The 12,871-nt window shown below is 40.5% G+C and overlaps 2 protein-coding genes across 2 annotated transcripts; both read right to left on the bottom strand.

Annotated features, from left to right (window-relative positions):
• Positions 1–698: 698 nt before the first annotated feature.
• Positions 699–6,945, bottom strand: zfyve9b (zinc finger, FYVE domain containing 9b). Its single transcript, XM_030791864.1, has 15 exons — positions 6,367–6,945; positions 6,078–6,177; positions 5,699–5,835; positions 5,347–5,470; positions 4,966–5,088; positions 4,324–4,479; positions 3,741–3,965; positions 3,417–3,499; positions 3,234–3,338; positions 3,002–3,152; positions 2,524–2,604; positions 2,246–2,408; positions 1,781–1,886; positions 1,222–1,398; positions 699–860 (listed from the first exon to the last, which is right to left on the bottom strand). Exons 1-15 carry the CDS (start codon positions 6,943–6,945, stop codon positions 699–701), a joined length of 2,472 nt encoding a protein of 823 aa, XP_030647724.1.
• A 1,862-nt stretch (positions 6,946–8,807) lies between these two features.
• On the bottom strand, positions 8,808–11,606 carry btf3l4 (basic transcription factor 3-like 4). Its single transcript, XM_030791306.1, has 6 exons — positions 11,567–11,606; positions 10,701–10,764; positions 10,058–10,171; positions 9,439–9,640; positions 9,283–9,342; positions 8,808–9,166 (listed from the first exon to the last, which is right to left on the bottom strand). Exons 2-6 carry the CDS (start codon positions 10,752–10,754, stop codon positions 9,120–9,122), a joined length of 477 nt encoding a protein of 158 aa, XP_030647166.1. The 5' UTR covers positions 10,755–10,764; positions 11,567–11,606; the 3' UTR covers positions 8,808–9,119.
• Between the last annotated feature and the right edge of the window lie 1,265 nt (positions 11,607–12,871).

Raw genomic sequence — 12,871 nt, 5'->3', positions numbered from 1 at the left:
AAACCCCTCCACCATTTTCCCATGTGTGTAGCTATATACATGAGGTGGCCTAATGGATGACCAACACTGAACTATTCAGAGAGACAAGAGAGACATTTTATTTTCTGTCCAAGCCTCAACCATGCTGAACCAAGACACAGATCTTGCAAATACTGTTTTTGAAAGTCTCTCACTTTCTTTCCTACTTTACATATCTTTCACATGCTTTTCAAAACCCAAGTTTTTAAATACTGTCTCTCTCAGTTTGCTTTTATGTCAAGCAGTGGATTGATCTAGAATCTACTATGAGAGCATTCAAAATACAGTTATAAGTCTATAAAAATTAAAGAACTGTTCATGAGTGAAACTGAAGTGGATTTGATACTGTCTTCAGCTCCTCTGTCTGTGTGGTGCTCTGTATAGTCACATGACTAACATTTTCCAACCTGCCCCCTGTCATTTTGGTCAGGGTGGGGTGACTCGACTCTGACCGTGCTGAATGTGGGGTCTGAACAATCTAGCGATGTCGCAAATGACTGGAAAGTAAACACAAGATAAGACAAACTACCCTGCCAACATTGATTATTTGTTCTGTAGTCATCAGGGAGGCAACTGTTTAATGAATATTGGTTTAGGGATGAATGTAATCTCGTTCTGTTGGGACTGACTCTATGTGGATATGAAGTGGGTTAGGACTGAAGACCAGCCAGGGTTCTCCTTTACGAGACGTCCTCCAGAATGTAGAAGATAAGCTCTAACTCCAGCACCCCCTTGCCTTTCTGATATGAGCTGCTCTGAAGGACTGGAGTCAGAGATCTGTCCAGACTTTCCCGATACTGAGCAGGAAGAGGCTGTCCGTTACTACCAGCCTGGTAATTTGCCTGAAACAACAGTGTAGATACACTGTGTTTATAAGCAGTGTACGCCATCACATTTAACAGTGTCACATCATAATGGTGCCTTTACATACTTAAATCTGGTATGCCCAGCAAATGAAGACAATTTTACCTTTACTGTAATGAAATGCAAGAGTTGAGTGCCATCCTTTTTTTCAAATCTGTCAATTCAAGAAGTTTAGCAAATCTCATTTGACTGAACTAAATGAAGTTGGAAACGCTAGTGGACAAATTCTTATGAATGAGTTTCATTGTAACTCATTACCTATTCTGACCTAAAACTGAACTGATCCCAAATGTCTAGTGCCGTGTCCATTGGCTGTGACTGAATGTTTGTGGTTTTCACCTTCTGGGAGTCCAATGTCACACGCAGTGCCAGCTTAGCCATGCCATCCTCCTTCAATAGTCTGAGATCCCGACACAGTGCCAGGCAGAATGCCCATGCTAGGCGCTCTGTCAGGTGACTGTAGTTACTATGGTTACTCGGGTTGTTGGCCTGCTGATCCCTCCTAAGGAAGAACACCTGCAAAGTACACAATTATGACACATCAACTGATATACTGTTATCAGGTATAAAAATATATTCAATGGCTCTGAGTGTTGTTATCAGAGATGGCACCAAGCTGATGTTGGATGTCCAAAAGCAGTACGAGAGATGCAGATACACAACACTTTACAAACAAAAATACCAAGTCAGACTTTAAAACAGTACTGTTTGGCAGCTGGTAGCTTAGAGTAACAAAATAACTATTAGTTTAGTCCATGGATGCTCTGAGAAGTCAAAAGCATGTGAGAAATCAAAGGTGTAAGTGAGGTAAGGCAAGGTAAGTGAAGTAAGTATAGGTAAGCTCTATTTATGAAGACTACAGACTTTACATATCCAATGTGTCTGATGGGTCCTGTACCTCTGACCACCGGATAATCTTTCCATTGGCTCTGTACTCTGATCGCTGATGGCTCCTGAGGCTTGAAACGGACTCCATTGTCCTTCCATCAATGGGGCTAATAATACTTAGACACAAATAAAGAGAAACCAGCAAACTATCACTGGAAATAGACACAGCAAGTCTAGTAGAACTGTGATATAGACAGATACAGCCTGAAATGAATCAGAATGGTTGTTGTTGCCATTCTGATTAATGAAAAAGAGATGGGTGATGTAATGGAAAACTTTTGCGTTTCCCCAGTTGTTTTAATGTTTTGTTGCTGTGTAATCGTAGTAGCATCTTTGCGGCTTTATTCATCACTGGTACTAAGCGACTCCACTGTTATCAGATATGGTGATAACAGAGGAGGATTATGGCTTTACTGTAATATATTATAGCATGATAAAATGAGGCGCGGTAGGGCGATGAGATTAGCACACTCACCCTTTGTTTAACGGAGGATCCTCCTCCAGCCATTCAATATGGACTTGTTCTTGTCTGTCTGATTGGTCAATTTTCCCACAGGTGATGGTGAAATCCTTCATCTCCCGTAGCGACCTCCGAAGCTCTGCCATCGTTTCCATGGTGATCTGCACCATCAAGCCATCTATGCAGTGTGAGATATGAAAGCGCTGTAGACCAGTTCACCTGTGCAGCTACAATCACAAACTCTTGCAGTTCAATCAAGTACAACATAAACTTGCATGATAAAACATAGACACCTTCAACAATGCTGGATTTAGCCAGGTATCCTGGAGATGCTTTCAGCACTCCACTGAATACAAAAAAGCAGGAGCCTGTAACTGCAAAACAAAATAGTAAGTTTCAAAGTCAAGTAATCAAATAGGAACAAAACTTCATCACAAACACCAGTGAACCTCGACACAAAACTGAATAGTCCTGAGACAAGAGTCTCTACAACATTGCTAATAAAGTCTTAAAGGGTAGTGCCCTCTAGAGGTGCACAATAGACAATACAACTCTGAAAGATCTTAAGTCTTAGCGTAATTCTAAAAAAAAATGTAACAGATTCAATAATCATCCCAGAAAGGTGGGGATTGATGAAAAACACTGATTCCACAAACAACTTGTGGATTTAATGGAACGATGTAAATCAGACTAAAAATCTGAGGTATAAGTCAACATTGACCAAACATACAATACAGCTGCGTCTGGCTATGCATTTGTATGCACACCAACCTCTGCGAGGTTGATTGTGGATGCTTATGGCTTGTGTCTGGTACTGGCCGTCTGCTGTCTGCACACAGATGAGATGAGAGTCGGCCCGTTCATTGAAACAGGCTCCTAATGCCAGAACCTTCTCATTCGACCTCTTGAGAGCCTTCATCAACTACGAGGGAGAACAAAAGTAAAAAAGAGAGGTAAAAACTTCCCTGGGTGGTTACACACGACAGGCGAAAAAGGGACGTACCTCATTATGGCGGGATTTCGGGATCTTGACACAGGTGCTGCGCGCCTCCATGTCCACCATGAGTCCAGGCACCACTGGCAATGTGTATCGATACAAACGGAAATCCTAGGAATCACGAATGGAGAATTATACACTGTACTGGAGAAATATGGAGACAGGGAAGGGAAAAGGAAGAAGTCTCACCACTAGGAGTTTCATAATGGTGTTACTGATGTCTCCAAACACGGGCTTTCTGAAGCGCACACTGAATAGAGGACATGGATAAACTACAAAAGAGAGAAAACACAACATAACTACACTAATAATATCAACATCCAATTTATCTACAATTAGTTGTGCTCAAAAGAACAGTAATCAATAAAGAATAAAGATATCCACTTACAATTTACAATAGGTAGGAATACATTCACACCTCAGTGAGACATAGAGATCATTTCTGAGGCTATGCAATAATTTTCTATTGAGGTGTCAACACTCAAAAATCAAGTGTAGTCTGAGTTTTCTTACATCGGTACTCTGCACCTAAACGCAGCATAAGCCGCAGAGGAAAGGCTTTGGCCCAAGGCATCTCATCTCTCAAAATCAGAAGACCAAACAGGAATGGTTGGCTAGGCAATGGCAAGCCTTCCAGCGACTGGAAAGTGGACTGAACATAAAGAAAGCCAGTGTGTTCTTTGCTGCCCAGGAAACTACAGGTCACCACAGAATGGCTCAGGTGATCGATGGTCTTTCCTGCAGGGCCACGCGATGGAGAGACAAACAGTGAATATAATCATAAGCGGGAAATATTTAGTGGATGCTCAGCACGAGTGTGTCATTTGCATAGCTATACATCCCAGAAAATTTTGTTTTGGTTCAGTTTACTCATTCAGTTAATCAACTGACACTCAAGACATTAATGTACCAAAATCTGTGTATGAATCCATCATGAAAAATGTTCAGCCCTGAACAGTGAAAAATTCAGGGCCAAACATGTGCTGACTGCATGAACCTCAGAGTAAACCAGACACTAGCTGCTTAGTTTTTCTCTTAGTTAGTGTCTCTTAGTTTTTCTCTCTCTTTTTCTCAGTTATTGATTTCTGGGTCTCACCTGTCTGGGCATCACGGTAGAGCTGGAGAAAATGGCTGAAGATGTCTCTGGGGAAGGTCTTCTCCTCTGGTAGACACTGAAGCAGTACCACCACTTCAGCTTGACCCATTGCATGCATCCCCTTTGATGTCACACACCAACACTTCCTATTCACATCTACAGAAAACCAGAGAACATCATCACTGTCTGAGTTCCACATAGAGATCTAATGTAGGACACAAATCCAACTCCTTGGCAAAATTTCATGAACTGATATTTCTTAGTTTTCTTAATATGTCTGGGTTGCCCAATGACTTTTGATGGCACTTTACTTAAGTTTTCAAGCTAACTGAGAATTCGTTTGGGGAAAAAAAATCAGAGGAACGACAGCACGTAAGTTCTGGCACAAGCATAATGCAAACACATCTCATCTACTTAATCAGTGTGCCTAGGAACCTCTGAATTGTACAATCAGCTGTGTTAGGTTTAGCCTGGAACAAAATTCACTCGGAGTCTCTCAGGAACTGTAAATAGAAACATGCTAACCGGATAACTCTGATGCAACTAATATATTGTGCATGGTCCTTGTTAAATAAACTCAGGTGCTAAACTAAACTCCATGCTCCTCCTGATTAATTAGTGAGAACTTGGCAGCATACATACAGTTTATAACCTTGACCATGGCTAGCAGGTTGGCATTGAGGACAAAGACTAAAGGGTCTGCTCTGCCTCCTTCCAGCTCCTCCATGAGTGATGTTTCAGATGGTCTCTCAATCACCATGAAGTCTAGACAGAGGACAGACTTGGATTTGGCAGGAAATTTCAGCGACAACAAACAAATTAATCTTGCATTAAAATTCAAGATGCATGCTGATGAAGATGATGTTAAGTTTCAGAGATTTAAGTTCCTGTGAGTTCTCATATCTGGTACTCAAGTAACTATTTTAAAAAAGTTTATGCTGAACCGACTTTTCCCCTGAGACCCAATAGGCAAGTGGGAGCTAATCTCTTTACATGGTGTTTTCGGAGCGCACATTTACAAACCTCCTTTAATTCCTGTGGATGTGAGAATGGGAGGGAGCCCCTCTGGTGAGAGATGAATAGTAGAGTTGCTTACAGGACTGCTCACTACAGCTCCACTCACAACGTCAGGAGAATTAAGCATCTCCTACGGCACAAAGAGAAGATATTAGTCACTGACTAAAGCTACAAGGCAAGATACCCTTTATAGCTCTCTCCCAATCGCCTTTCACTAAATCAACAAAAAGATATTCGATCATATTTCCTTTGCAGTATGAGACTATCTAATACTGGTTAGAAAAGGGTAATTCCTCTGTAAGTTTCCACTGGTAAGTACACATATTAGAAATGTGTTAACATAAGATAACGCCAGTACCTCGTGAGCTGCTGCCTTTTGGAGCTTGCGTGATGGGCGTGCTGGTTTATGAGTCGACGTGTTGGTGTCCGTGGATTCAGTATCAGGTAGGACACTGTCAGCAAACCATACTCTCCTGTGCTCCTTGGGAAGAGACTCTATAAAATGACAGTAGATTGCAAGGATGGGAACAAGCATGAAGGAAAAAATAATGAGAGAGAGAGAGACGGACAGACAGAGAGAGAGAGAGAGACTTTAAGAGCACTGCCATGGAATGAATGAAAAGCATCTCTCTGAGTGTATCTGTGACAGCCGTCATTGTATCCTCTAACATAAATTCACAGTTTCACAATTGTGGTACAGTGTGATTTCAGTAACATCCTTCTCTAGATATACCCACTATTCATGAGGGTGGAGTGACAGGTGACACAAACACGCCCTTCCTTTCCGTCAAGGTGACTTAACCTGAACCTTAGATCACAGCAAACGACACAGAACACCTGCAGACAACACAGACACACTCACAGTAAGCGTAGCCACACCAACACAAAATGTGCACATATAACAGCATAACACAAAACATCTGCGGACAAAACTGGTGCTACACAGTCATTAAAAATTCGCTTTGATGGGTACTTAGTCACACAGGATTAGCTTAGTGTTTAATTATGAGACTTAACGCCTCTGACCTTCCCACATGCACGACAATGGTGCCTCCTCTTAGTGAAGGTGAAACGGATGCCACATTTCATACACACAGGAGCCTGAGAGTCAGGAACCCAATGAGGGGCCACGTCCCCAATGGATTTACATTGTATTGAAGACTTAAGATGAAGATCAGGTCCTGCAGCCTGGCGGTTGCTTTCTATATTTATGGGCGTCTGTGGACGAGAGGTCTCCCCATCCTCATTATTTCCACAGGTTGAAACTGATTCAGTCACTGACTGAGGCAGCGTGATAGGTCTGGTCTGAGTTTCGATCTCCAGGCTTAGGTTTTTGCTCTGTTCTAACCCCGTTGAGTGCAGATCTACAGCAAATGATGCTGGCTCTCTCATGACAGCTCCTGGAGCGTCAACGCTGAAGGAACCACCCCACACCTCCACCTTACTGTCCTCCACCTCCTTTTCCTCAATGATGGAGTTCTCCTTCAGTCCTGTTAGCGGAGGCCATCTCTCATCTTCTAGAGAGACTGTGGATTCTCTTAAACTGGAGTATCCCAAGCGCCTCTCTCCCCACATGGAGAGAGTCGTGGTGACAGCTTGTCTCATCCTGTCATGAGCAGAGGTACTTGGTTAAAATATCATTCTTTTTTTCATCATTTCCCAAAAGCTTAAGCTCAGATGTTCTTCTCAGACTTTGCAGTGGACCTCCGCTGTATTTGCGCTGAGGTTCCAAACTGAAGTGCCATCACACAAGCTATGTTTTTCTGACTCATCTTTGTGAGGATGGCAGCCTTGCGAACTTGATACAGCTGGATGCTGCTTGTCCACACTGATACGTGTTTTCAGTTCCTAAAGTGAATATGGCGCTCCTAAACATCACAAACACAGAAGAATAAACCAGTTATCATCCGAGCCACGCAAACTATTCTATATAAATGCTCTTTCTATCACCATGCAGCCCTCCTCTGGTCTCTAAATCGAAATCTCCCTGCTGAGAATTCTTCACTTCCATGAAACAAAATGCACGCTGCCCACGTCAAAGCATGCATGCGTGTAATTACTCAGCCGGGCTGCAAGCGAGCCGTCTCGCATGCTGACTTGTCTGTTATTCTGAATATGCTGAGCTTGCTACTCTACCTTTCTGCGTCAGCCTACACAGCACTGCCCATATCCATAAGGAAAAATATCTTAATTGAAACTTAACCTATACATGTGCTGACGTATACATCTCCATACTTTACGTTTTTTTAACTGGTGCCGATACTTGCCTACATTTTATTTCGTCATTTGTCGAACGAATTCTGTTAACTATAACTATAAATAAAGAAACTCTTAAGATTTTTTAAAAAGGTGAACCTTATTGTAGCTATACGATAAGTTACTTAGAAGCGAAATTCGACATTCGAGCTGTAGGAGATTTTAGTCCAGAAGCCGCATTCCGTAGTATCGGATTCAAAGAACAATGTATAATTGTTCCTGCACTATTGTATCAGTTCATGGCACGGTGAACCTCAAGCGAGCGAATCTGTAACAATAATAATAATAAAATAACTCCATTTAGCACGCAGGCTTTTACACCAAGAAAAAACAAAACGCCAACGAACCTGCAGCAGGCAAAACAGCACCAAGATTTGGGTCCGCTTCAGGGATTGATTCCATCGGACAGAGCTGCATTGCAGTCGCACGAGTTTCGATGTCCAAATCCACGACGACGTCTCCTCCCCTTATACATCATATAAATCGCAAAGTAACGGTAGAAAAATTAGTATTGTCACTATTAGATAATGCCAGCTGAAGCAACTGTGAGCGTTGCATTTGACAGTTAAGGAGCCGGTAAAAGGACCATACACTTGCTGTTATAAAATCCGCCAGAAACCGAATAACTATTTCAATGCGACACTTCCTCGTCATGCTATCGCATGAAGTCGTTAGTAGACCGAGTTCTAATCACTAGTCATTAAATATTTAAACACATGACTACTGAAAAGTGACAGATAATTTGATAAATACGCTTTGCTGTGTAATTCAATGCTTTTCCTTTTATAAAATACCTTCAGTGACCTGCTACAGTATTTCACCAAAGAAAACGCGATTCTGTATTAATCACTTCTTGGCAGCTCTCTCACATTCGATTCGCTGAGAAGACGAACCACCGCCGTTACTTCATATACCTCTTACTAGTGATATACGTAATGACTGTAGTGTCTGAACGTCTTGATCGCTGCTTTCGTCTCAGAGCAAGTATTTATATGAACAGATTAAAACTCGCCTTCAAAACCACCCGCTTAGAACTTTCAGAAAAATGGCTTTGTAAAAAGAAAAAAAGAAAAAAGAAAACAAAATAAAAAAAAAAATCCTCACGTTCAGAATCTGTCGTCCACACATGTATGCCTTCTTGTTGACACTGCAGATTTTTTTCTGACATTTTACAATTTAGAAGCTTCAGTAGTTACCACAGCACGATGTAGAAAAGGTTTATGAGTTTTATTATGTTTAATTAACAGAAAAAAATAATTAAGACTAATTTTTCATGACCGCCATTTTCAAGATTGACACATGACAATGTGGTAAAGGGATCTGAACCATTTCTCATAACATCTTACAGTTTAAGTGCATGAGGCTGGCTGATAAAGGTACTCTGAAACAGAGGGCCAAACAAACATACAAAAGTCTCTGGTTTGTCGGATAGTGTTGAAATGATATGTCTGGTTATCTAATTTAAAAACACTGCAACAAGCCTCCTAGTGAGCTGCAGGTCCAACAGACGAGGTCTCAAATAATCAGTTTGCTTCATTCTTTGATGCTTCATCGAAGTTCTCTACAAGATCTGAGGAAAAAAAAGATGAATGGAATTAGTACAGAAAAGTAGGTTAAACGCGAATAAATATACCACAAAATGACAAATCACTGAAACAAAACTAATAAAACACGGGGAAAACCCACCCGGCACGTCATCGTCCTCTTCATCGATGTCCTCTGCTTTTGGCGCTTTGTTGTCAAGAACTGCAAAAGACAAACAGCATTAAAATGACACAAAAATCTCAAACTCTTACAAAAAAAAAAAAAAAAGTTCTCCAACCAAAAGTGTACTTCGCTCACCTTGCCGTGGGAACTGCTCTGCGAGTTTGCGCAGACTGGTCAGACTGTCTGCACCCAGCTGGCTGAGAATACCCGGAAGCATCTCCGTTAACTGTTTGGTCTCTGCATGACCTGTGATTGCGAACGTGTTGGCAGACAGGGAGGCCTGTACTTTAGGGTTGTTAAAGTGGATCACCGTGCCGTCATCCTTTATCATGTTCACCTAAAGTGAGAATTTAAGTTAAACATTTTTTTTACTTTTCTTTTTAAGGGAGAATGATTCAGATGGAAACTGAAAAAACATCACAATTTACAATTCCACATGTAATGCAAAATCATCTTGATAATGGCAGTTTGAAGTACCTGGACTATTCAAATGTATGTACTTAGGCATTTTGATAAATTGAAATGAATAAAGATTTTTCACACATTTGATTCTATAAACAACATGCATGGAGTTCCTTAAAATGCAACGACAGAAAAAATCTTTTTGCCGAACTTTTCAGTGCTCATACAACCATACAGGTTTTACAACATAATGACTGTGCTTACAATAAGAACAGTGCTTTCTTAGAGAGACAGCCTGCATGCAAATATGGAACAGACATACTGTAATGAAGTACGAAAAAGACAACTTTACCTCTTCAATACCAGCAATGTTATTCACAGCTAGTTTCTTTAATGAACTTTGCAGTTTTTTGTCATCAGCAGTCGCTGTTCTGTGGACAACCTTCTTCTTCCTACGAGCTGTGCCCTAAAATAGGATATTTGGAATAAAGTAAATTATCTCCATGTAATGCTCCAAGGACAGTAATGGGCATTTAAGTTAACTATGCAGACAGGAAATGTTGGCTGGCATTTAGCAGATGAAAGGACACAAACAAGACTGTATTACCATGTCTATTAAACAGACTTAATCACGCAAATGTGGCTCACCTCTACTTAGACTCATAATTTCACATAATAAAAAGCCAATTTATTTGATGCAGCCTGCAGCCATTGATAAGTAATTGTGACACAGAACTATAATAGCGCTCTATCCATTCTGTCAAATGAGTGTATCATTCCATATGCTTGTCACATCCAATGATCATTACAGGTTATTCAAACAGTCAACTGATCAAGTACTTCATTTGCTTAAATACATTTAGAAGGATGGAATTGAAGAGATATGAGGTTTATGGATTCCCAAAGACTGACATGAGAGCCCTAGCTCTTCATTTAATGCTGATATTCACCAGAGCCGAAAGAGGGATAAATTATGCTTAAAACGGGTGCCTTACCTTGCCCCCTATTCGGACTTGGGCCTGAAGTTTTGCCAATTTCTCTTGATTCATACTGTTTTCTCTGCGGGAGAAAAGTAGTCGTGGTCAGATTATGAGAAGATATTTTATGCATCATCAACGCAAAAAAGGATGTTACCCTCCAGAGGATGAGGCTTCTAAACCATTAAAAGTGATTTGACAGACAGCGATGTAACAGGCTAAGTTAGTTAGCTTCACAGCAGTTAGCTAGCTAACGCTATTGGCTACGAATTAGCTGTGGCTGTAGCTTACAGTTCCTTAACTTTGTCTAACAAATAAGTACCCCCTCAGTTTCCTGATCAGCTCTCCATGGCAAAGAAAATGCAGCGAGCTGACATACGCTTCGCGACAGAAACGAAACTGACAAACGCTGGCCTTCACTTAGCAAAATGCAGTCAGGACAAAACAGCTATGCTAGATAAACGAACTACAACAATTATCTGCTCTCAGTTTACTGGTCAGCGTTTGACAAGAAGCAAATCATTGACATTGTGCCTGAGATAACAACTGGCAAATAACAAAGTAATCTATTAGGTTCGAATTGCTGTCTTGCAGTGAACTGAACAGAACAGCTGCCTGCTTTATACGCAAGAAAATCCATGCTAGAAATGAAGTGATTTTATGGTAACAGCAGCTTATGAAGTTAGCAAGTTAGCTTGATATTCCTGGCTAACATGCTTAGATGGCCATTTTTTCAGCTAGCAATAACACAATCATCCAACATCTTATGGCGGTAGCACATCGTGAAGATCTTAATACAAACAGTACACGTTTAATGGTATGGAACGGTTCTTTATCCCAATACAAACGACAGATTCCACGATTCAGCGTGTTAACTCACTTACCTTGTGCACTGCAGGTCCGAGAAGCATGCGGTGAGAAGCTGTGGCGGATATGATGAAAATGTTTTCACGGCCATGTGACTCGTCTTTTTCTTTTGTTTTGAATGTCAAATCGGTCTGGAAACTAACTAACTACGAGCGATGTTGCCGCATCTGGAATCGGAGATTGTTGGACTATTCAGTACATCTTATGAATGTTTTTCCCCTAGCAGCAAGTTGTCAAAATAAGTACTTGTATGATATCGCTGATCAACTTTCATGTAAATCTGATTTAACATGAGATTTTTGTTCTTCGGATCGGTGAAGTAGCTGTGTCCCGCATAATAATTGAGATTTATTTAATCTTTTCACAGCATGGAAAGGTATGGGAAAGGTTTGAAAAATCACCAATTGATCCATATGATCATGAATGCATTCATCAAAATATCAATATAAAAAGAAGACTGAAAGAAGCACTAAGATAAATTTGCACTACACATTACAAATATTTTTTATTATGACACAGCATTAAGCCCACGTGTAAATTACACACTGTATGTTTAAAATGTATTCTGATCTCAAGTGAACACGATGCTTCACACTGCACAGTACACAAGGGTATAAAATACGGTACGGTAACAATTCATCTTTACGTTAACCCTGATTAAACGATCAGGTGTTTGCTCACAGTCTTGAGAGTACAGTCGTGCAAATAACGGTGACCACTTATATTCAACGTCCTTCAAGTACTTGAAATAACACACTTTTCAACATAGGGACGAGGCGATCAGGTCTTTTTTATCTAGCTTAACTTGTACAAGAAATGATTTACGGAACGCATATAAACGCAGCATTTTTGTTGCCATGCACAATTGCTGACTTTTTTTTTTTATATACAATTCTGAAAGATGACAGTATTGTCTTGCACTTTTCCTTCTTTCATGTGGTAGTTTCTTAGTCATATTACATGCATTTATTGTGGTTCCCCTGTTTTAAATAATAAAAACAACAACCAAAGTATGACTGCACATAATCATAAAACACCCTACTGGATATTTTTTTCTGATCAAATCCCAAATGTAGAAGCCCATCATGGTTTAGAGCAAATAAATATCTGCAAAAACAAATATCTCATTAAAAAAAAAAATCCTCACAGACTCACATTTCAAATGTCACAGAGGGCGACATGTTCTATATCAAGCTTTTAGAATCACCCTCTTGTCTACCTCAAGTCAGTATATAGATGGAAATGGGCAGGAACAAATACAGGAGCCACACTGTATTCTGCCAGAGAACAGTAATTTGTGAAACTTGTCATCTGTTAACATC

Source organism: Chanos chanos, chromosome 14 (assembly GCF_902362185.1).
Source record: "Chanos chanos chromosome 14, fChaCha1.1, whole genome shotgun sequence".
Taxonomy (NCBI): domain Eukaryota; kingdom Metazoa; phylum Chordata; class Actinopteri; order Gonorynchiformes; family Chanidae; genus Chanos; species Chanos chanos.
The sequence above is the reverse complement of the archived record's forward strand: the minus strand, read 5'-3'. Positions and strand labels throughout refer to the sequence as shown.